The following is a 25,524-nucleotide window of genomic DNA, read 5'->3' on the forward strand; positions in this document are numbered from 1 at the left end:
AAAATTTAACAAGCACCAGTTTTATGCTGGGATCTAAATTAGGCTTTTTTATTTCATTTGTTTAGATTGAACATTGTATGACTTTAAAAGTGGTTTCCATATACTTGGTGCCTAGTGTTGCTAATTTTTCTTTACTAAAATGTTGATTGGCAACAAACAACTATGAACCAGAGACACTCTTGGAGGTGGGGAAGGAGGGATTGGGGTCAAAATCGGGCTTGCAATTGTATGGGGAATATAAAAATAAAAAAATAAAATGTTGATTGGACATGATTCAGTAGTTTTAACCAAATGTCTTTGGTTTCTTTGTAGATCTTCTTCAACAGTATCGTACTGCAGTATGCAGGTTGGGCACTGTGAACAAGGACCTTAATGGTCAATTAGAGTACCTTCACACTCCTGATATGAAGAAGAAAAAGCAAGAACTTGATGAACAAGAGAAAAATCTGAAGCTAATAGAGCAAAAACTAGGTCTGTGCTCACTTTTATTAACTTGTTTTCTCTTTTCATTTCTACTTAATTTATGATTAAAGAGATGCCAACTACAGGAGTAATGAAAATGATTCAAAACTTAAATCAACACTTGATCTCCAAGTCATCTAGTAATTGGTTAAATATTCTCTCAACAGTAGTAAAAAGTATTCTTAGTATTATTTGTTAATTTTTCTATAAATTGAAATATATTTGATTTTCTTATAATAATTCCAATTTTAGAAGTTAATTTTCTTATTTTCTTTCTTTGCAGGTATGACTCCCACACGTAAGTGTAATGACTCAGTGCGTCATCCAACCAAGATTGAAATTACAGATTGTCCAATTCCTCCTAAGAGAATGAGAAGAGAAGCTGCAAGACAAAATAGGTGAGTCTATTATGTCCTGAAAGTTATTGTTGGTTAGTTTATCAAAATTTCTTGGCTCATCAGATTTTAAAAATAACATGAGTTTATTTCTAATTTACTTCCTTGAGCCACAAATAGTTTTTTGGTTTTTTGTTTGTTTGTTTGTTTTAGAAAATGTAAGTGATGGGTAATGCAAATAACCAGAAAACCAATCTTTGTCTATTATCACTATGTCCTTCTAGGATACTCCAATTTTCTAAATGATTTTTGCTAATTATTTGGAAACATAAATCGTTTGTTATGTTAAAAGCCGGCATAAAATTGTAATTGCTTTCTTGCTGTTTGGCTTAACTTTTAAATACCATGCATTATGCTTCCTAGGATCAGCAGCTTGATAGGTAGAATATAGTAATCTACCTGTATGTTACTTATTTTAAAATTACTTAAAATATTTAATTTATAAAATCAAATACCATTGAGATAATGCTCAAGGAAAAAAAATCACAAAGCTATCTGCAGATTAACTAAGTACTAATAAAACTGTCCTTTCTGGATTTGATATTATTAGTAAGACTATTCCACAGAAAACTGGGTACCATGATAAGTTATTTCAAAAGATTTAAATATAGTCTTTGCCTGAACAAGTTTCTCATAACTTCAGAGGAGTTTTTTTGAGACTATGGTGTTTGGAATTGGCATTCCATGCCCTATGCAACCACATAGTCTACATTTATTCAGTCTGTTTGAATGTTCATTTTGTGCTAAATGAGTAAAAGTGTCTTGATTCTTGCCCTCATGGAGATCTACAATCCTGCAGAAAAAGGAAAATTCAAAAAGTAAACATTTTCATACATATATACCTATAAAGTCATGTTAAGTTCTATGAAAGAAAGATGAAGTGATATAAAATAATTGGGAAACAGTATTGGTTGTCAGGAAAGATGCATTTCACTAGGCGGTAAAGGATAAGCCAGCCAGCCACACAGGGATTGGTTTTAGTCAGATGAAAATAAAGTAATAAAACTCTGAGAAACCAGCAAGTGTGGCATGTGTGAAGAACTGAAAGATGCCTGTGTGGTTCTAAAGCATGGAGGGCAAGGGTAAAGGGGGGTTGCAACATGTGGTTGGAGAGGTAAGCAGAAGCCATATGCCTCCCACCCTAAATCATTTTGTAAAAACATCATGAAATAATGTTATGTTCTAAGCCCATTGATTTCTCTTTGGGTAGTTAACATTGTGTTCTAGCCAGGGAGGTAAAAGTGTCTTGGAAAACTACCTTTAAAGTTAATCAGAAAATCAGAAAAGAGAGCTACTGATATATTGAGATGATAAGAATACAGTACTCATCATATGAAAGATACACACACTTGGACATGTAAATGATGTGCCTTTAGAATGGGTACACAGTGTATGAAAACTATTAAGCTGACTATTGAAAGTTTGTGGAGGCAATTCAGCATCAGAAAGAATACTTGAATGGTTTTGAACATATAACATTTTTACAAATCATGAGTTCAAAATGATAGAAAAAAATTCCTCATTGATCATCATGGTAGTTGCTAGGACACCAGCTCATTATTGTGAAAATTTATGTATTTATATAAAAAAGATGTATTTTATCTTTCCTATATGAATGGTCTTTCAGATTAACCAAATAATATTCTTCTGTATTGAAGTAATTCCTCATAAAGTTCTTTATGTAAAAATAATACAGAAGACATTATAAAATTAAAACATCATGATTTTGCAACCAAATGAAATAACAGCTCTAGACAGTAATAACCAATGAATAATAGTTAATGGAGTTAATAGATAAGATTGATGCCCCTAAACCTTCCTGGCTGGTCTTAGCAACATTAAGTGTAGGACATTTGATTTTATGTGATTCAGTAGGAAGTAACCTGAATCTAATTAAACTTCTAGTCAGCCTTCTCAACTGGGGTATGGAAACTGAATGACTTAGTTTCCCTAGAATTCTACATAGATAGTAACAAATCTAAATGTATAGGAATGAAGTTTAATTCATTGCATCTAATAGATGCCAGAGGCATAAGAGCTTAAATCTTTCACAAAATTGAGAAGGGCCCAATTTAGCTACAAGTGTATATGATATAAGGAGGATCACAGAACAAATAAAATGCCGCCACTAGGAAGCTTTTGGCCAAATCCAGAATGTCAAGAATGGAACACTGTATAGGACAATGTTTCTTTTTTATATTAATTTTTTTATTTTTTTGCATCATTGTTCATTTTTAAACAATATTTGCTTCCCCCCACCCCCTCAGGTGTAGTCCCCATAGAGTTTCCTTCACCAGTGCACCCGTGCACCGTCACCTCAGTCCCCTGAGCTCCTCCCTCCCTCCCTCTGATCCCTCTCCCTCCTCCTCCCCTGCAGGATGTCTCTGGTTTATAATTGTCTGTTTTTTTTTTTTTTTGCTTTGTTGTGTATTGTACTGTTACTATTTTTTTACACATGTCTTATTTGGTTTCCCTGTATTCCTGTTGTAAGTGAAACCATCTGATATTTTTCTTTTTCCTTCTGGTTTATTTCACTGAGCATAATTCCTTCTAGCTCCATCCACGTTGCTGCGAATGGCATGAGTTTATCTTTTTTGATTGCTGAATAATATTCCATTGTGTATATATACCACATCTTCTAGATCCAGTCATCTATTTTTGGGCATTTGGGTTGTTTCCAGGTTTTATCTATTGTAAATAGTGCTGCAATAAACATGGGTGTACAGGTGTTCTTTTGAATCAATGTTTCTGTGTCCTTTGGGTAGATGCCTAGCAGTGGAATTGCCGGGTCAAATGGTAGCTCCATTTTTAGTAGACTGAGTTATCTCCAGACAGCTTTCCATAGTGGTTGGACTAGTTTGCACTCCCACCAGCAACATAGGAAAGCTCCTTTTTCACCACATCCTTGCAAACATTTGTTGCTTGTTTTTTTTGATATGTGCCATTCTTACTGGTATAAGGTGGTATCTCAATGTGGTTTTAATTTGCATTTCCTTGGTTATAAGGGATGTTGAACATTTTTTCATATGTTTGCTGACTATTTGCATTTCCTTTTTTGGAGAAATGTCTTTTAAGTTCTTCTGCCCATTTCTTGACTGGATTGTTTATTTTGTTTTTGTTGAGTCGTATGTGTTCTTTGTATATCTTTGTGATCAGTCCCTTATCAGTTGACTGTGGTACAAAGATTTTTTTCCCAATCAGTGGGGTGTCCCTCTGTTTTGGTTAATGCCTCTTCTGCTGTGCAGAAGCTTTTCAGTTTGATGTAATCCCAGGTGTTTATCTTTTCCTTGACTTTCTTTGCTTTGGGTGATTAGTCTTTAAAGATGTTATTGCGATGTATGTCTTGTAGTGTTTTACCTATATTTTCTTCTATATATTTTATGGTTTCAGGTCTTATGTCCAGTTCTTTTATCCATTTTGAGTTGATTTTTGTGCACGGTGAAAGGTAGTAGTCTAGTTTCATTTTTTTGCAAGTGGTGGTCCAGTTTTCCCAGCACCATTTATTGAACAACCGGACAAATAGTTTTGTTAATAAATCAATGGCTTGGAAGGAGAGAGAAAAGAATGAACTGTTTGTCATAGATAAAAGGAATTGAACAATAAAACAATCAAATGCAATGTGTAGACCTTGTTTGAATATGGATTTGAATCTTTAAAATGACAAGAAAAAAATTGGAGAAATTGTAGTATTACATGGATTTCAGACATACTATGAAAGTGTTTATAGTGTGTATAACAACATCATAGCATTAATTTTGAGTTATCAGAAAAGTCATGGCACATTGTTGCTTGAAAAAAACAGAAAAAATCCGTCATGACTTTTCTGACAAGCCAATAGTATATTTTAAATAAATACACACTTAGAAGTGTGTACAGAGATACTAATACGATACTTGGGATGTACTCTAAAATACTAAAGGAGAGGAAAAATGTGAGAGGATATCAAAGCAAGATTGAGTAAAATGTTATAATTACTGAAGCTTTAAATAGGAGTTCATTGTATTATTTTCTCTGCTTTTATGTAGGCTTGCTATAATTTTTAAGGAAGTGTTTCATGAAAAATCAGGAGCAGTTTTCTAAGACACCTGTGAGGAAATTCTGCTGAACAGTTCTAAAGTACTTATTCTTGAGTCTACAGTGTAGCCTCAAGCACTGAATTAGTACTTTGCAGTTACAACAGCATGACCACAGATGTCATTGATTTGAATCTTGTTATTTAAGATTTTTTAGCAATTCACAGGTGGTATCGGCTAAAGTTTATTTTTGAGTTTATCATTATATTCTTAGTAATAGTGTCTTCATTAAAATCATATGTATATATTGGGTTGTCTGAAAAGTCGTGACACATTTCTGCTTGAATAACATAGAAAAGGTATGTCATGACTTCCAACAACCCACTAAATCATTTACTATTGTAGTGTGTAATGTGAGGTAGATGTGTAATTTAAAATTTTATAACAGCCATGCTAAAACAGTGGTTTATTTTAGTAATAGATTTTATTGAACCCAGTATGCAAAATATTAACATCATAACAGATAAACAGTATAAAAATTTAATGAGATATTTTAAATTCTTTCATATAAAGTCTTCAAAATTCAGAAGACAGCAAATCTCTATTAGGACTAGCTGCATTTCAGGTGCTCTGGAGCCACAAGTGGCTAGTGGCTAACGGATTGGAGAGCACAGGTATAGAAAGAGCTTATGATGATGAAATCTTGTATCCTGTGCATCCTAACCCCATTCTATTTCCCAGAGACTACCTTTGTTTAACTGTTTAGTTTTAGTTATTGTGATAATGCCTCCACTTCCCTCTGTATATATACATGTGATATATGCTTATGTGTGTCTTATTTTATTAGTTTTCAGACAGTATGACTCACCCTACTTTTGGCATGATGGTCTGGTCTGTCTTACTTGGACTAATGTCATGACCCTTACTTAGCTTACCCAAACAGTGGGTCAAATAAATCTTTACACTGTATGAGTTTTTAAAATCATTCCATTTTAACCCAGTTCTTAGTTAGGCCACCTCTTGGATGTTGTTAATTCTGGAGTTTCTAATTTGCTTTTCCTTTTACTGCTACCACATATTTTTACTGCTTCAATGACTAGTTAACTATATAGTCCTCCTATGTCTTCCTTGGCTCCTCTTTTGGGTTGAAGCCACCTTCTCTTGGATACCTTATCTTTCTCTCTTACAACCTTTTTAGAGTATAGGAAGAAACTTGAAACCTGTGCATGCCTGAAAATATTTTCATTCTGCCTGCACATTTGATTAAAATTTTCTGTAGATAACAGAAACAAGGCTAGAATATGCTAAAGAAGGAGGAACTAGGAAATAGTTTAGACACAGTGGGAGACAGTCTGCTTAATGGAACCCCAGAGAGACAGTAGGCTCAAGAGAAGTCCAGTCCAGGACAGTGGGGATGGAAGCAAAATAGAAAAGGAAAGGAACCACAGCCTAGAATATGCCAAGTTTTCAACCCAAAACTTTGAAAGCTTTCTTCCCCTATTTCTGGACTTTAAGGCTGCCACCACAAAGTTAGATAGCAATGATAATTGGTTAATTAAATGTTCTTTTGTTGGCTTCAGGTATACTTGGTGGCACCCTGGAGACTTATCTAATACTGGCATCTAGAGAACTTAACTGCCTCACAGTGACTCTCCAGCCACACAGTTAAAGCAAAACCTGCCCACTCACCTTACTCTTCCCTGTCCCACTTAAAATTCCCACACAGAGAACCTAATGAGAAAATAGTTTTTTATAATCACAGTTTTTTATAACAACAATCCTCCTTCTTAAATGTAATTATTTTAGGATTATCTCAAAAACATGAGAGAAAGTCCAAGATCAGTAGCAGTACCAACCCTGGAAGATGATTCAACTGAACTCTTTAAGAATTGCTATTCTTAATTAGATTGCAAAAGGAGTTATATTCATGAAACTCAGGGTATTGGGAAGATACAGCCAGAAAGAGATTATAAATACTATTGCTGAAGTAAGAAGTCTCAAGGAAATCTTCCTGAAAAAAATATTTGAAAAACAAAAGAAATGTAGAGAAACAATTCAGACTAAGTCTTAGTTTGAAAATTCAGTATATTGTAGCCTATGGTAGCCTCCCTTTTGCATCTTGCTCATCTTTGGGAAATTTTAAACTTCCACTTAAAATGGAAATTTCTTAAATTTTAATTTAACATCAAGTTAAATCTGTACAATTAGTAATTTCTGCATTCCCCCATATCCACTATTTAAAAAATGTTAGAGTATTTAAAATTAAATTATCTTAACAGTATTTATTCCATCCATACAGTGATGAATAAATTTTAATAGTAGGAAATAGCAACATAATATATATGTGTGTACTTAAATTTTCACTCATATATATTGCATGCTTATATTTCCTGTTCAGTTTCTACATATGTATTACATATATTTCTTGTTAGCTTTTAACAGATTACATACCATATTTCATCAACTCTAAGATGCCATTAGTTATAAGAAACCATTATTTCATTAAACACTAAACACTGATTTAACTCATGACATTTTAAGTTGTATGTCAGAGATATTGAATATGAATCTTAGAATCCACAAGATGTTCTTAGTGATATATGATACTCATTTTCTCTAATAAAGACTTAGGTTTTCTGATTAATTTTCTGTTCATAAAGATTACAAATTTGTTTTTTATCAAAAATGTATATCTTCTATTTGGAGATGGCAGTTCAGAGAACTATCTTGAGTTGATAAAGTATTTAGATATATGTGAAAAATACCCATATAGACATATACCAAGATACTCATCTCTATCTGCATGGAATTATGGATACTTTGTAATGCTTTTCCTTTTGTTTGTTTTATTTTGTACCTTTTTTGTTACAACCATTGTAAGTCCTGTTAATTTTTTAAATAACTTCATTTAAGAAAAGTAATAAAATATTACAGAATTTGAGTCTAAGATACACCTTTCTGAAGAAATACAATATAAATTATTTACCTCTTCCTCTGTGTATGTTAACTACTACTTTTATTTTGAAACTTTTTTTTTCACGAGTACATGAAAGAAGTGATTATATGCAAGGATTTAATTAAATCTCTTTGTACTAAGAATTATCATAATCAGTACAACATAGTTCTATTGGATATTTAACCATCCAAATCTGATGAAAGTTCAGGAGAAGAAAACCTTGGTATAAAAAAATTCAATTTTTTTCCCCACTTTTACCAGGATTATAACCAAAACAGATGTGTGAAAGGTGACAGAGAAGAAGGGGCCATTGGTCTCACTAAGGATGCCCTGCTTTCTGCAGCTCTGATTCAGAAGATCAAGAGGGTGATTTACCAGACTGAATATATCTGGGGAGGATACAAGTACCTGGGCATGCATTCCCATGTCTATCCAGATGAGACGAGAAGCATCTATGTTTAATTCTATAAAATCTCACTGGACAATGTGGGTATCCTGGAATTATTCCAGTCATTGTGCCCTTTGGTTATCATTATCTTATAAATGTGTCAGAGGATAATAGGCAGATATGGCAGTGATTATAAATCTGGCACATAGCATTTATTAATTCTGAGGAAAAGTACATGTACTATTTTTCAGTATGATTATCATGGCTATGCTAGAACTATTTCTTGAAAACAAGAAATAGTTTTATTACTTATTACTTTTGTGAGAATTTATTTAACAAAACTTTTGCTGTATCAAAGGGAAGTTCTAGATGTTAGGTATTTAAATGTAAATATGTGAGAAAACTATTAATGAAGAATTCAGAATAAAGATAGGCAAAGCACAGGTCTCTGAGAATTCAGATGTTAAGATCCTTGGGAAAACAGAATTGATCAGTGAAATTGTAACAGTGGTAGCATTTTAAATTTCTAATGACTTACTCTGTATATATATGCAGCAGCATCAATTTTTATAAGTACCGTTTGACTTTATTAATACTAGAATATATAGCATCAGACTTAATTCTACATTTACATTATTTTGTAATTTTTTATTGCTATTTTTTAAGGGTTAAAAAAGTCGTACACTCCCACATTAATACAGTAAGGGTTTGCTAGGAAATTGCTCCAGAAACATTTGAAATGTGTGTTCATTGAGGCAAACGTGTTAGTATATATGTTTGTGTAAGTTGAAGACTATTGGTCTGTGAAGTTACTTTGTAAAATACATTTGTTACAGTATTGTGTCCCAGGAAATGTCTGTTTTTTAATCCTTTCTAAATATACCTTAAAGTTAATAAAAAGGATTGTTTGTTCCCTATTGAATATAAGAGTGTTTTTCCTTTTTTTCAAAATTAAACATTATAATAAAAGTTACCTTGGTAAAGCTATTACAATGTTAACCTATATTTATCATTAGAAGTCATTTAACCTTTTATTGAAAGAAAACTATGGCTATATGTGTATTATTTTATTGTGCTTTATTGCATGCCACAGGTACTGGATTTTTTACAAATTGAAGGTTTATGGCAACACTGCATTGATAGTATTGTTAGCACTCTTTTTCCAACAGTATGTGTTCACTTCATGTCTCCGTCACTTTTATAAGTGATAGAGATAACATTTGATAAGGTGTTCACATTGCAATTTTAGAAATAATGTGCTGTTTCACACTTAATAGTATAATGTAAACATAACTTTTAAAATCAAATTTTATTGATTTATCATTCCTTTACAAAACAGGATCATTTGTGGAGTACAGGTTCACACTTTAGCATGTGCACGTGCTTTATTCACCCACCACCAAAAATCTAGTACAAGTATACTATCACTTTGATTCCCCTTTACTCTCTTTTATCTACCCTCTGGTAACCACCATATTTTTTACAGAGTTGTGTTTTGCCAATTTGTTTGGTTGATTGGGTGGTTGGTTGGTTATTTGTTATCCACAAATGAATGAAACCATCCAGTAGTTACCTTTCACTTACCTATTTCACTTAGCATAATCCATATTGACACAAAAGGCACAATTTCATCTTTTTAATAGCTGAGTAGTATTCCATTGAGTATTTATACCACAACTTCTTCATCCAATTATCCGCCGACAGACATTTCATTTGTTTTATATCTTGGCTATTGTGAATAATGCTGCTGTGAACATAGGGGTGGATATATCTTTTCTTATTGGTGTTTACCTCACCAACACTTGTTTCCAGTCCTTGTGTGTGAGGTAATAATCTGATAAATAAAAGACAAGACCAGGTTCTGATGGTCTCACTGGTGAAAGCTATCAAATATTTAAAGAACTAATATCAACCCTTTTCAAACTTTGTAAAAAATTAAAGAGGGAATACTTCCTGGCCCATCCTTTAAGGCCAGCATTACCCTGATGTCAAAGCCAAAACACATATCAATATCCCTTATGATTGTTTTTTTTTTTTTTTTTTTTTTTTTTTTTTTTATAGAGGCATGCTTTATTTATTTGTTTGCTGGTTTGTTTGTTTGTTTTTGTTTATACATGCACTGGGTACAGTCAGAAGCGCGGGAGGGCGAGAGAATTCACCAGAGCCAGAGCGGGGAGCAGAGCAGGCAGAAGGACCGAAGTACACTGCTGAGGGGAGCAGCGGGCGGCAGGAGAGGTCTGCGCGCCACGTGGGACCCTCCTCTGGTGGCCGGGGAGCAGCCGGGGATCGAACCGGCGCCGCAGAGGCCGCGCGCAGCTTCGCAACCCAGCGCTCAACCGCTGCGCCACCGGGGAGGCCCATCCCTTATGATTGTTGATGCAAAAATCCTCAACAAAATATTAGCAAACCTGAAGGGTTTATTCTTAGAATACAAGAATGGTCCAGTATCTGAAAATTAATGTAATATGCCACATTAACAGAACAAAGAAAAACACATGATCAGTCTCAATTGATTTAGAAAAAACGTGATAAAATTTAAAATCCTTTCATGATAAAACAACCAACTAGGATTAGGAAGAAACCATAAAGTCATATATTATGAGTGCATAGAGAACAACAAACTCAATGGTGAAAGACAAAGATTTTCTTCTAAGATTGGGATTAAGTCAAGGGTATCTGCTTTTGCCACATCTATTCAATATAGAGCAATTAGGCAAGAAAAAAATAAAAAGCATTTAAGTTAGGAAGAAATGAAATAAAATCGCTACACAGATGATTTGGTCTTGTTTGTAGAAAATCTTAAGATTCCACCTATACCCACAGAACTGTTAGTACTAATGAAATTCTGTAAAGTAACAGGAAACAAAGTCAAGCTCATAGATATGAAGAAGAGATTGGAGCTGGTGGAGGGAGGTGCTTGGCGAAATAGGTGAAAGGGATCAAAAGGTACACATTTCCTGTTATAAGTAGTCATGGGATTGTGATGTATAGCTTGGTGACTACAGTTTACTATATATTTGAAAGAAAGTTCTCATTACAAAAAAATATTTGTTGACTATGGTAATGAATGTTAACTAGATTTAGGTGATTTTTCCCAATATATACAAACATAGAATTGCTATTTGTATAACTAAAACAAATATGTCAATTATACCTCAATTAAAAAAAAAACTTTAAAAATCCAGTAATTTAAATCTACTGATCTTAACAAAACAAATAGGAGCAGCACTCCTTCTGCCCACCTGTAACTATACAGGTGCTTCTTTTCACCAACTCTGTCCCTCTGCAGGGCAGCAGCTTCCCTGCCTGCCCGTGACCTGCACCTGTCGGGGCTTCTCTTCACTGACCTCTCTCAGTGGATGGAGGCCGCTCTTCCAAGACCGCCCTCCTGCAACCATGCAGGCCTCTCTCAGCAGACCTGTCCCTTTCGGGGCAGCTCTTCCTGCCTGCTTGTGTCTGTGCAAGTGTCCTTTGTTCTTCTGTTCCTTTCCTAATAAACCTGTTCTTTAAATATGTATATAAAAAAATAGAAAATGTAGTTTTGGGGATAATCTGAAGAAACAATAGAAAGGGGAAATAAAGTGAAAAAACCCTAAAACAATAGAGAGGGAGCAGGTCTTGCTATTGTACTGCTGGTAAGGAATCTGGAGGTCAGGAACACCATGCCCTGCTCTCAGAGCCATACCCTCCCCAGAAGACATTTTTGACTCTTTGAATGAAGTCAAAACTTTAATATGTATAACAAATATATTTTGAGCCTCAATATGAATTAAGAATAGAGTCAGGTTTATGAGATTTTTGTACACAGATAAATGTACCATAATTTCCCTAAAATGTCTATTTCTGTATTGTCTTTTTTTAAAAAGATTTATTTATTTATGCATACAAGAGCTGGGGTGTAGGCCAGAGGTTTGGAGAGGTGAGAGGATTCACCAGAGACACAGTGGGGAGCAGAACAGGCAGATCTACTGAAAGACATTCCTGAGGGGAGCGGTGGGTGAGACAGGAGAGGTCTACTCTGCCATGTGGGTCAGCTCCCTGGCCTGATGGCACTTGTGCAGTGGATAGCTTCGTTATGCTGAGACTTAAGCCCTTGTATCACTAGGGAAGCCCCCTATTTCTGTGTTTCAAAGCAGCACCCAGAAGAGTTTTTTTTTTTTTCAGGAGAAGGTAAGGGGTGCAGATCTACATTTTGCCACGTTTACTTTTTAAGAGATTATTTTATTGTGAGATATGTATGTTTTGTTTGTGTTAATATGTATGTGGCGCAAACATCCATTTAATAACTAACTACAAGTTCAAGCACAAGGACACTGCCCTGAAGGCCCCCATATCCCCTTCTGTTCTCTCACCCTTCCTTGTCTCTGGAGGTAACCCTATCCTGCCTTGCTTCTCTCGTCTGTCTAGTTTGTAATTTTACTAACTAGTATGCATCCCTATACAGCATAGTTTAGGGGCATTTCTAAACTTTACATACATTAAAAAAATCATACCAGAAACCTAACATTTGTGAGAGTCACCCTTACTGATGTTCATATCAATATTTCATCCTTGTTTATTGTCATATAATCTATAATAATGATGTACCACAATTCATCCATTTTAATGAATAATTGTTTTCCCTTTTTTGACTGTTAGAAACAATACTGCTGGAACATTTTGACATAGTCTCCCGTTGTAAATGTGAAGATCATCTATATATTGTGTCTAGGATGTGATTAATGGATTTTGGTGAATACTATTCAAATATGAAAGTAGTGCAGAATGGTTTCCCGGGCCTCCCTGGTGGCGCAAGTGTTTAAGACGCAACCTATGAAGCTATCCGCAGCCACTGCAGCACGAGTTCGATCCCCGGCCAGGGAGGTGACCCACATGGCACAGCAGACCTCTCCTGACTCGCTTGCTGCTCCCCTCAGCAGTGTATTTCAGTAGATCTGCCTGTTCTGTTCTCCACTCTGTCTCTGGTGAATCCTCTCACCCCCCCACACCTCCAGCCTGTGCCCCAGTTCTTGTGTACATAAAATAAATAAATCTTTTTTTTAAAAAAATGGTTTCCCAAAGAATTTGCTCTAGTTTACACAGTGCAAACAGTGTATTAGCCTTTCTGTCCATGTTCATACACTCACCATTTTGTCCTTCTGTTGTATTTATTTGTCTAGATTACAAATAATATTTTGCACTCCCATCGTTATTATTGAGGTTAAGCATATTTTTATTGGTTATCTGAGTTTCTATTTCTACTTTTGCGAAGTGGAGATACCAGTCTTTTGTCTATTTTTCTATTAGATTAACTGTCTTGTTGATTTGTTGCTATTGACTCCAGTAATTCTGTTATATATTGCAAACGCCTGAGAGGATCCAGAGGCTAGGGAAAGCTTCAGAAAACAGGTAAGAACTGTCATGTTCTTATAAGTGGAGCTGAAGTTCTTCAGGCCTGGAGAAAATTTCACACAGAAGAACTGATAACAGGGCATCCCTGGTGTTGCAGGGGTTAAACATCAGTACTATGAAGCAACTACAGCTACTGTAGCGACTTCAATCCCTGGCCAGGGAGGTGATCCACATGGCGCATCCGACCTGTCCTATCTCACCTGCTGCTCCCCTCAGCAGTGTATTTCAATCAGTCCACTTGTTCTGTTCCCCACTCTCTCTGATGAATCCTCTCATCCCCGCACCTATGACCTACACCCCAGCTCTTGTATGCATAAATAAATCTTTTAAAAAAAAAATTACACCAAGATTATATATATATATATATATTTTTTTAAGATTTATTTATTTATTTATTTATTTATTTATTTATACAAGCACTGGGTACAGTCAGAAGCGCGGGAGGGTGAGAGAATTCACCAGAGCCAGAGCAGGGAGCAGAGCAGGCAGCAGGACCAAAGTACACTGCTGAGGGGAGCAGCAGGCAGCAGGAGAGGTCTGCGTGCCATGTGGGACCCTCCTCCAGTGGCCGGGGAGCAGCTGGGGATCGAACCAGCACCGCAGAGGCTTCTGGCAGCTTTGCAACCCAGCGCTTAACCGCTGCACCACTGGGGAGGCCCCCAAGATTTTATTTTCTTAAGGGCCCCCAATCAAAATTGAGAAAGGTAAAAAGAAGAAAGGACCAGTTTCCCTTCTCAGCCCTTTCAGGTAAATAAGATTTGTTTCTGGGCCGCCCTGGTGGCGCAAGGGATTAAACATCAGCACTATGAAGCAATCCGCAGCTACTGCAGCACAAGGTCGATCCCTGACCAGGGAGCTACCCACATGGCACAGCAGACCTCTCCTGTCTGGCCTGTTGCTCCCCTCAGCTGTGTATTTCAGTCATTCTGCCTGTTCTGTGTCCCACTCTGTCTCTGGTGAATCCTTTCACCCCCAGTACCTCTGGCCTGTACCCAGCTCTTGTATGCATAAATAAATAAATCTTCAAGAAATTAGATTTGTGTCTGGATTTAACATTCTTATTTCTGAAGACTAGTTTTAATGTGGAATGAAAGAGATTTATGTTTTGGGCCTCCCTGGTGGCGCAAAGGGTTAAGCACTGCCCTATGAAGCAATCCCCACTTCTGCAGCGTGAGTTTCATCCCCGGCCGACCAGAGAGAAAAACCTACATGGCGCAGCTGAGCTCTCCTGCCTCGCCCACTGCTCCCCTCAGCAGTGTACTTCGGTCAATCTGCCTGTGCTGTTCTCCACTCTGTCTCTGGTGAATCCTCTCACTCCCCATCTCTGGCCTGTACCCCAGCTCTTGTATGCATGAATAAATAAATCTTCTTAAAAAAAAAAGATTTATGTTTCTCCAGTTTGGGCTTTAGCTCTGCACTGTGCCTTTTTTAAAAAAAAAAAAAAAAGATTGATTTATTTATTGCATAGAAGAACTGGTGTAGGCCAGAGGTGCAGAGTGTGAGAGGATTCAGCAAAGACAGTGGGGAGAAGAACAGGCAGGTCCGCTGAAATACACTGCTGGGGGGAGCAGTGTGTGAGACAGGAGAGGTCTGCTGCACCATATGTAGGTTAGCTCCCTGGCGGGGATCGAACTCAGACCCTGGAGGTAATAGTGCTGAGATTTAACCCATAGGCCACCAGGGAGGCCCTGCACTGTGCCTTTCAAGGTCCATCTCTGATCAAGTACAATTTATCTCTGGACAAAGGGGGGCAAGTTGGAGGCAAACATCCTCTAAGAAAAATTGTTTTTACTGTCCAAAGTTGCTTCCTTTCAAATTTTGAAATATCTTCGAGAATTAAAACACCAACCTAAAAGAGATTATTCATTGTCAATCTGTCCATCAGAAGACATAATTTATTTGTATTTCCCTGGAAATAATTTAGAAACATCAGTCCAAAACTTGAAATGTATTTTAATTTTGTTATCTCAACAACTGACGGATCTCTCTGACTAAGCAGTTATATGGCAATTCTAAGTTCTTAATTTCAGCTTTTTAAATGTACAGTTAGGGAAAATCATAATTTTGAAACAACATACATTTGCAACCTTATTTGGCCCCTCATTACCTCATGCATCAGGGTGGGAAGCACTCTAAAGGTCACATGTTTTGGCCTAGGAAGAGGGTGACTTATTTTGTTCTCTGACTAACCTGGCCTTGGAATGGGGTGGAGAAGGGCTGAAAACAGTCATTTCTTGGCTGCATTGGGCAGGTGGAGGGCTTCTGCAACATGGGGCCATTTATAAGTGAGGAAAGGAAACAAAGCCTCTGGAGGTCACCTCACCAGTTACAATGGATGTGATATGAGCTGAGTGAGTAGAGGTACACAGAAAACTTAACATGATTTTGAGATTTATTCCAAGTTGTTTACATGTGTTAAAAGATAAAACTGAAGGTCCTTCCCTAGTGGCGCAGGCGGTTGAGTGGCGCGCTGTGAAGCTGTCTGCAGCCTCTGCAGCGCCAGTTCAATCCCGGCCGGCCAGCAAGGGTCCCACGTGGCGAGCAGACCTCTCCTGTCTCACCTGCTGCTCCCCTCAGCAGTGTATTCGTCAGTCTGCCTGTTCTGTTGCCTGCTCTGCTCTGGTGAATCCTCTCACCCTCCTGCGCATCTGGCCTGTACCCAGTTCTTGTATGAATAAATAAATCAATCTTTAAAAAAAAAAAAAAAGATCAAACTGAACTGTACTCTTCCTCAAAGTTGTGTTTCAAATAGTTACTAAGTATCCCCAGGTCCCTGTTCTCACCCCAATTTAATGCCACTTCCTCTCCTATATATTGTGTATCTTAATTTTGTCAGCTATCTTGCAAAAGTCAGACCCCTGTCTGCCTTCTTTCATCAATTCAACCAATGTTATTAAACAAATATGTGTCAGGCACTCTGCCAGATACAGGGATAAAATATAAGACAAACAGTTTTAATTCAGCATAACTTTATTCAAAACTAAATGATGATGTTGGAGGTCACACTGAATTTGGGGAAGGATTAATGATTTGGAAGAGCCACGAAGGGGTCTGTGTGTTGGTCATGTTTTGCTTCAAGATTTGGGTGTTGGTTACAGGGCCATGTTCACTTTGTGAACACTTTTTTTTTTTTTTCCCATTCATTGAGTTGATGCATTTTTTTTGATAAAAGTTCTACACTTGATAAGATTAAGATTGGAAGACCATAACCTATAAATATTATTTAAAAAAGAAATATTTATGGGCCTCCCTGTTGGCGCAAGAGTAAGGCGCAACCTAGAAGCTATCCACAGCCATTGCAGCACGAGTTTGATCTCTGGCCAGGGAGCTATCCAGATGGCGCAGCAGACCTCTCCTGACTCGACAGCTGCTCCCCTCAGCAGTGTATTTCAGTCAATCTGCCTGTTCTGTTCCCCACTCTACTTCTGGTGAATCCTTTCACCCCTCCACACCTCTGGCCTGTACCCCTGTTCTTATATGCATAAATAAATATTTTTAAAAAATATTTATGAAATTGGAATACCCATTGCTAAAGGGGAAGATTCTTTGAGGGTTGAAACATTTTGGAACTGAGTAATGTATCTTTTTTTGTAATCTTATTTTTCCCAAGAATCCTGGCACCACTTTGCCTCTAAACAGCCCTTTGGAAATCAAACCTCAGAATAATCAGGGAATATTTTGTTTCTATATTTTTAAAAGTTAGGAGAAAACATGTTAAGAGTGTAATAGAAAACAAAGACACTTCTTGACCCCTCAATGTTCTCTGAATATGAAACTCTTGTTTCACTTTGTATTTTCCATTAGTCAAAAGTTACTAGCAAATTTTATCTGCCAGTGGTATATCACTTACGTTGTTTCAGTCTTTTTAACCAATAAATCAAAGATGCCAGGGGGGCTTAGATTATGAACTGCATTTGAGTAGGACCTTCCATGCTCTGCACTATTTAAATGTGCTGTGACCAGGCCAGAGCATCAATTAATAAATAGAATGTGGCTCCTCAGTACTGTGTCCTTAGCTCCTGAGGATGAGTTTAAAAGTAATTAAATCTGAGAACACAGAGCCAAAGAAAGCTCATACAAATATTGAGTTTCATCAACAACCAACTAAACAGCCAAGTCTTCGGTGCTTAATCAAACTTTCAAAAAATAATATAAATTTCAGAATGCCACCAAAATGAATGCGGCAATAACAGAAGAACTTGCCTCAGTAAAGTTGTGACTTACAGCATTTCAATTCTTTCTTATTTTCTGATTTTATTATTTGCAATAACATCTGATGTTTTAGCCTTTATAAATACTATGCTTATATAAACATAGCGTGACTTTCAGTTTATTTAAGCTCTCTTAGAATGACCATATAATTTGTCATCCAAACCCAGGCACTTTTGAAGATGAAAGGAGACACTAAAAATAACAGTATTAACTGATGCATAATAAAAGTAACCTGGGACTGACCTGGGCAAATCAGGACAGCTGGTCACCCTACCTATCTTCAGATAAAGAAAAAATATAACTAGAATTGTTTTCTTCGCCAACCTATACTGTGCCCTTTCACAGCAACACAGCTTGTGCCTTTTCCTCATGCTCATTATTCTTCAATCCCATCTGATGTCTCTGCCTCACCTACCTCCTAGACATCCACATGCAAGAATGGTGTAGGGTAGTAAAAAGTATCAGGCTTTTCTGCCCTCCCACCATTGGGCTTAATGGTGGATCCTTGCGGCCCTGAATACGTGCCTGACGGCGGGCACCTGGAGTAGGGTGTGGGCATGTATAGATGGGATTCACCTGGGCTAAGACTGGGTTTTTAAGGGCGGCGTCACGGGGACGCCAGGAGAAGCAGAACAAATGAAGAAGGGAGACCCACGAGGGAAGCAGAGACCACGAGAGAAGGCTGGAGAGCCCAGATAGAGTGAAGACTTGCTGGGGGCTGGGAGGCCTGCCAGCCTCCCGGCCCCCCAGCACCCCTGCCTGCCGTGTGCCTGGTAAATCCCAATAAAAGCCTGAAAAGTCACCGAGGACTCTCCTCTCCTCCTTTACCCGGTCTGCTGGATTAGAAAATCTGCGCTGTGCCCATTCCTGCCCATACACCTGCTCAGTGGTCTTCCTGCTGCCACAAATGGAAAGAGGGGAGGTCCGTTTGTAATAGCGTAGTTGATTTAAGCCAAAACAAAACAAAAAATAAAAACACTCCCAATCCTCTGCCTCAAGTTCTAATCATCATTCCCTTGGTACAGTTTTTTTCTATGCTGTATTCTCTTCACTGAAGGTAAATTTGTAAGTGCTCTGAAGTCAATTCACACATATATATCTTGCTTCCTAGTCAATTCAAACGATAAATAAATCTGTTTTTCCTTGGCTCCCACATTGCCTCCGACGGTGTCCGACGTCTTCACGTACTTACTGACAAAACAGACCTTTTGATGATCGCAAAATTTCAACAACTTTTCTTTCTCCTCCCAAATACAGCATTTTCTTATTGTTCCTCAGCTTGAACTGAAATATAATTGATATGCATTATTCATAGATTCTGCGTTTGAGTTTGCGGGTACTCAACTCTAACTCCAAAAGCAACACCTGCAGCCTCGTGTAGGCACTTGTGCGCATGTGCAGAGTGGTGAAACGCTTGACTCGCTCAACGTGCCTGTTCCCAGCTGAAGTCTAGCAAGACAAAGCTCTAGCCACTGAGGGCCCCAGGACTCCTCCTTCACCCACCTGCCTGGTCATAGAGACCCTGCCCTATGTCATCCTGCCGCTGCAAGAGGTTTGTAGAAACCTAGCCTTTTATTTCCCTTAGGAAAAATTGTTCAGTATTTGCTAATTCAGAGATCACAGCAACTTTATAGAATACACTATATTAAATAATTAGACTAGACTATACTTAAAACATCATTTAGAACTGCAGAAGCTAAAATAATAGAAAGTAAACTTGCTCATGAATACTATTTGTAGAGTAAGTGAAAATTGTCAGGATTTTCCGCCCTCCCGCCTTTAGTATTAATGATAGACACCTGTGTTCTTACATGTGTGCCTGATAGCAGACACCTGGAGTAGGGTGTGGGCATGCGTAGGTGGGCACACCTGGGCTGAGAGACTGGTCCTATTAGGGCGGTGTCACTGGGATGCCATTGGAAGCAGCAAAGAATAAGAGCAGAACCAGCAGAGCAGCAAAGGAGAAGCAGAGACCATGAGAGAACGCAGAGAGCCCAGAAAGAGTGAAGACTCACCCGGGGCGGGGAGGCCTGCCAGCTTCTAGGCCCCGAGGCCCCCTGCCTGCTGTGTACCTGGGTGCCATACTACAAATGGTGTAAAAAGCTCAATAAAAGCCTGAAAAGGCACTGAGGGCTCCAGGACTCTCCTTTATCCATCTTGGATCATAGAGATCTTGCTCTGTGCCTTCCTGCCGCTACACTATTCTAATGGTTATAGGCCAAGATTGTGCTAAAATGTAACAAAGTATTTCATAATCATCAAACACATTCTGCCAGGGCCTCCCCGGTGGCGCAGCGGTTGAGCGCTGGGTTGCGAAGCTGCCCGCAACCTCTGCGGCGCCGGTTCGATCCCCGGCTGCTCCCCGGCCACCGGAGGAGGGTCCCACATGGCGCGCAGACCTCTCCTGCCGCCCGCTGCTCCCCTCAGCAGTGTACTTCGGTCCTTCTGCCTGCTCTGCTCCCCGCTCTGGCTCTGGTGAATTCTCTCACCCTCCCGCGCTTCTGACTGTACCCAGTGCATGTATAAACAAAACAAACAAACCAGCAAACAAATAAATAAAGCATGCCTCTATTAAAAAAAAAAAAAAACCACATTCTGCCAATTTGAAAGTTTTTGTTGATCCCACAACAATCAACTCATCCCATCAATTAATGATGAACTACACATAGTTTGCAGTGGCTCATATACCTGAGTACATTATTGCCTAAGTTATTATAGCTGTCTTGGAAACAAAATTCTGAGAGCCTATTATTGTGAGTTATTTAAGATTTATTTTAATTTTTAAATTTTTTTTAAAGATTTATTTATTTATACAAGCACTGGGTACAGTCAGAGGCATGGGAGGGTGAGAGAGTTCACCAGAGCCAGAGCAGAGAGAGCAGAACAGACAGAGTGACGAAATACACTGCTGAGGGGAGCAGCGGGCGGCAGGAGAGGTCTGCGTGCCATGTGGGACCCTTGCAGGTGGCCGGGGATAGAACCGGTGCTGCAGAGGCTGCGGGCAGCCTTGCAACCCAGAGCTCAACCGCTGCACCACCAGGGAGGCCCAAGATTCATTTTTATTTATGCATACAAGAACTGGGGTACAGGCCAGCGGTGGGGTTGGGGGGTGAGAGGATTTACCAGAGACAGTGAGGAGCAGAACAGCCGAATCTACTGAAATACACTGCTGAGGGGGGCACTGGGCGAGACAGTAGAGGTCTGCTGCACCATGAGAGTCACTGCCCTGGCCGGGGATCAAACTCTTGCCACAGTGACTGGCGATACCTTGATAGTGCTGAGACTTTAACCCCTGCACCACCAGGGAGGCCCTATGAGTTATTTCTTATGAAGAAAGAATGTATTCAAAAACCAGACCATAATCTAAGATGGCAGAACAAGTCCACTGAGTCCTTGAAGACCATGTGCAGCAACAAAGGATATTACTCCAAGCCCATCCTCTTTCCAAGGAAACCCTTGGTCCCCAAGATGGAGAAACTCAATTTGGCAGCACCCAGCCCTCAGGACCAGTTGTGCCCATATGGAGTGTCTTGGAGAAAGCCAGAGTCATCATGAAGGAGAACTTCAAGGTGTTTGCCAGTCCTCACGTGACCCATGCCAACACCTGAGTCTGTGGCACCTGGGTGTAGAGGACCAAGGGACAGGATGTCCTGTGGAACAGGATGTCGAAAAAATAAGGTGCTTTTGGCAACTTATAACAAACAACATACATCACATAAATGTGACAGCAAAGAATTCTCAAATGTTGTATTTTGTCTACTTTTAGTTGCAAGATGCATTCTTAGAACTAAGAAGCATCTGAAAAAAATTGGGGAGTGTGGAATGACTAATTAATTTCATCTTTTTGAGAAAGAAGGTATTTGCCCCTAAATTGACTGATGACCCAGATTTATTTCTGTAGTGCTACTAATCTTCCTAAGCTCTTGTTGAATTGTCCTAAAATAAATTTCTTTGTAATGTAGAGGATGAAATCTCCTAAATAAGATGAGTTATATGTTTTCTCTTGGAGAGCAATAGAAAGAAAACTGAACTGGAAGTCATATGCTCCGTATTCTATTCCCAAATAGCTCATTCAGACTCATTCAGAGACATGTCCTCTCAATTGTTACTTCTTTGTATTTCTAATCTGGAAAGAACTGCAGTAGATAGTCAACTTCCTGTGTCAGTTGGCAGAACAAAAGGATGACAAGGCTCCTGATTCTGGTTGCAAATATGTTGCAGAGTATAAGGGTAATGATAACAATTATCAGTATTTATCCTTATAAGTATTTATTTTCTACTGATTGTGTGCCAGGCACTATGCGAAGCAAATTACATATGATAACTCAACTAGTTCTCCCGATAGCACCTGAGCCATTCTCATTTTCAGAGGAGAACATGGAGAAGAATAGTCTTATTAACTTGTCCAAGATCATTCTTCTATGGAGGGGAAGGTATACAGTTGTTAAGAGTACACCAACTCCATTGTATGAACACTTTTTTTCTGCTTATGTGATGTCAGGTATAATTTCAAATTTTCACAGTTTTGAATTTCTCAGGTGATAGTTTCAAATGTATTAAGACTGTACATATTCCCGATCAAGACAGGGAAAATTTTCCCTGTATCTTTCAAGAAAGATGACTATAAAACAATGGTCATACCACTACCTCACACCATACACAAAAATCAACTCAAAATGGATTAAAGAACTAGACATAAGACCTGAAACCATAAAATACATAGAAGGAAATATAGGCGAAACACTACGGGATTTGCACATCAAAGACATCTTTACAGACACATCACCCAAAGCAGTGATAGTGAAGAGAAAGATAAACAGCTGGGACTACATCAAATTAAAGAGCTTCTGCACAGCAAAAGAGACAATAACAAAAACAAAGAGAAACCCCACCAACTGGGAGAACATTTTTGCACCCAACACTAATGATAAAGGACTGATCACAAAAATCTGCAAAGAGCTGATGAGACTCAGCAACAACAAAGAAAATAATCCAGTCAAAAAATGGGCAGAAGAGCTAAAAAGAAACTTCTCTGAAGAGGAAATGCAAATGGCCAACAGACATATGAAAAAATGTTCAACATCACTTGTAATCAGGGAAATGCAAATCAAAACTACCATGAGATACCATCTCACACCAGTGAGAATGGCACATATTAAAAAAACTAGCAACAACAAATGTTGGCGAGGATGTGGAGAAAAAGGAACTCTTCTGCACTGTTGGTGGGAGTGCAAACTGGTCCAACCATTATGGAGAGCTGTGTGGAGATTTCTGGACCTACTAAACATAGAGCTTCCATATGATCCAGCAATTCCACTCCTAGGTATTTACCCAAAGGACACAGAAACATCAACTCCAAAGAGCACCTGCACTCCTATGTTTATAGCAGCACTGTTTACAATAGCTAAGCTTTGGAAACAACCCAAATGCCCAAAAATAGATGACTGGATCAAGAAGATGTGGTACATATATACCATGGAATATTACTCAGCATTCAAAAAAGATAAACACATGCAATTTGCAGCAACATGGATGGCGCTGGAAGGGATCATGCTCAGCGAAATAAGCCAAAAAGAAAAAGAAAAATACCGGATGGTCTCACTCATAGCAGGAATCTAGAAAACTTAATTAAGGGACCAGGAAAATGAATATAAGAAAGTGAAAATCAAAATCAACAAAAAACTATGAACCAGAGACACTTTTTGGGGGGTGGGGGGCGGGAGGGGAAGGATTGGGGTCAGAATGGGGCGTTTGCAATTGTATGGGGGAATATAAAAATAAAATTTAATATTTAAAAAAAAAAAAATAAAAAATAAAACAATGGTCATAATCCTTAACATTGCCACTGAAGTAATTGAATGACAAATCAGTCTTTGGTTCACGACATATTGACATTTTGAATCTTAAGCAAATGGAATATTTGCAAATAAGTAAGTTAAAGGAAACTGAAGAGAGCAATTGTCCTTTGTTCTGTCAGCCTAGTTGAGCAAAGCATTTGACAAGACAGGAAAGTAGCTGTTGTTTGTAAATGTTGATGTCTGGGGACTCATTGACTTCATTCTGAGGATGCCTTGTTCAATGCAATGCCTATGTCAAATGGAGCTAAACAAAATTGTATCAGCTGAAGCGTGGCATTCCAAAACAAAAACTAGGCTACATGGTGCAGTCAGTTAATTTTTCTGAGACACTTTCCTACCAAGTTGCACTTTAAAAAAACGTAAGTGCATCTTATCACTAACTTATGAATGTGTCAGACATATTCTTAGCATGTATTATTTTAGAAATGCTTTGCAATCAAAATTTATTCAAGATATTCAGTTTGCAAGCATTCTTTTTCCATCATTTGCTATGTAACACAAAGAAGCAGTAAAGACACCTAAAAGTACACCTAGAAAGCAGGAGGACTTGGGTTTTTTGTTTTTTGTTTTGAGTTCTAGAGAAAAAAGATGAGAACAGAGAAGGGTGGGCCAACGCTTGCTAGTCCTGTGACTCTTGACCACATTCTGATGCAAATCTGTTCATCTTGATGAAATATACTGTGCCCAGATGACTGAGCATGGGGCTGGGGGGAATGTACCCAGCCCCCTCCATTAGGTAACTGAAGAGGGGGAGTCTGGATGTCCTGGGGACCTAGCAGGCTTACTGCTTCACAAGAAGTGCCCCTAAGTATAGAACTTCACGGGCATCTTTTATCAAAACCAACAGTAATGGAATGAATTATGTCAATTATGTCTGCATAACCCAGATGACCAGATCAATTAGTCTGTCTCCTAGTGAGCTTAAACTCTATCCTCAGAAAACTTTCTTCCATCTTCTGGAGGTCTCTTTGGTTTCTGAGTTTGATGTGTCCCTTTCTCTGGCTAGAGAAAAGGAATGTCTCTTGAGATCGTAACTTCAAGTAGCTCTGAAAGCCAGTCTTTTCCCATTTTCCCAGAGCAGCGCACACAAGGTATGCAGAGCATGTGTCCAGAGCAATACGTGACAAATATCATCTCACTGAATTGACCATACACCAGAAACTTTATGTTGCATAGGTGTGCCCGGGAGCTCTGTGAACACACAGCCCATGTCAGTTTTGGCTCACTCAGGAGTCTTTCATATTTTTGCAGAATGCCTAGCAAGTAACAGATTCTCTGAACAAAATTTATTTACTAACAAATGCCATTTATAACTAAATAATCATTGCAGTGAAAAGTTGGTTCCTTCACTCTTGAATGAGACTACTGCTTCCTAAGATAACTGATTTTGAAAAAATAGATTCGACCTTATGAGTTCAACTCTCCTCTCCAGCTGGGGAGTATCACCTGATTGAAGGGTTATGGTTGTTAGCTGCATACATAACTTGTAGGCATACATAACTTGTGTGCTGCCTCCATCTTTTCCTTCTGTCACTTTTGTTTCTCTGCTATTTCTCCCCTATAACAAAAAAATGGTGTTAGGAAGAGGATAGGGAAGTCACACAGGGTGATACATACTGTATTACACAAGACTGGTTTTTCTCCCCTTCTGTTATTTTCTCCTCAGGGTGACTCTTTTGAAGGCTGAGATGACTTCAGTCCATTATTTGCATGATCTTCATTTTAGAGAGTTCACAGACAGATTTTGTCCTTACATGGTATAATTCTTTTATTTGGTTTTTGTGAAGCTTCTACTTAGGGAATTTTCTTTTTTCTGTTTGCAAATCAGAAGGCCTAACAACATATTCAA

General features: G+C 38.3%; 1 protein-coding gene across 1 annotated transcript in view; it reads left to right on the forward strand.

Moving 5' to 3' along the window:
* The window catches only part of SMCHD1 (structural maintenance of chromosomes flexible hinge domain containing 1), a 137,379-nt gene extending 128,228 nt beyond the window's left edge, over positions 1–9,151 (forward strand). The window contains exons 46-48 of the mRNA XM_037508775.2: positions 313–471; positions 746–860; positions 8,088–9,151. Coding sequence (XP_037364672.1) covers positions 313–471; positions 746–860; positions 8,088–8,112 — 299 coding nt within the window. The 3' untranslated portion in view covers positions 8,113–9,151. The remainder of the gene's footprint in view (positions 1–312; positions 472–745; positions 861–8,087) is intronic.
* Positions 9,152–25,524: the final 16,373 nt, after the last annotated feature.

The sequence above is a fragment of the Talpa occidentalis genome, unplaced genomic scaffold, assembly GCF_014898055.3.
Source record: "Talpa occidentalis isolate TD23 unplaced genomic scaffold, MPIMG_talOcc4v2.1 talOcc4.13, whole genome shotgun sequence".
NCBI lineage: Eukaryota > Metazoa > Chordata > Mammalia > Eulipotyphla > Talpidae > Talpa > Talpa occidentalis.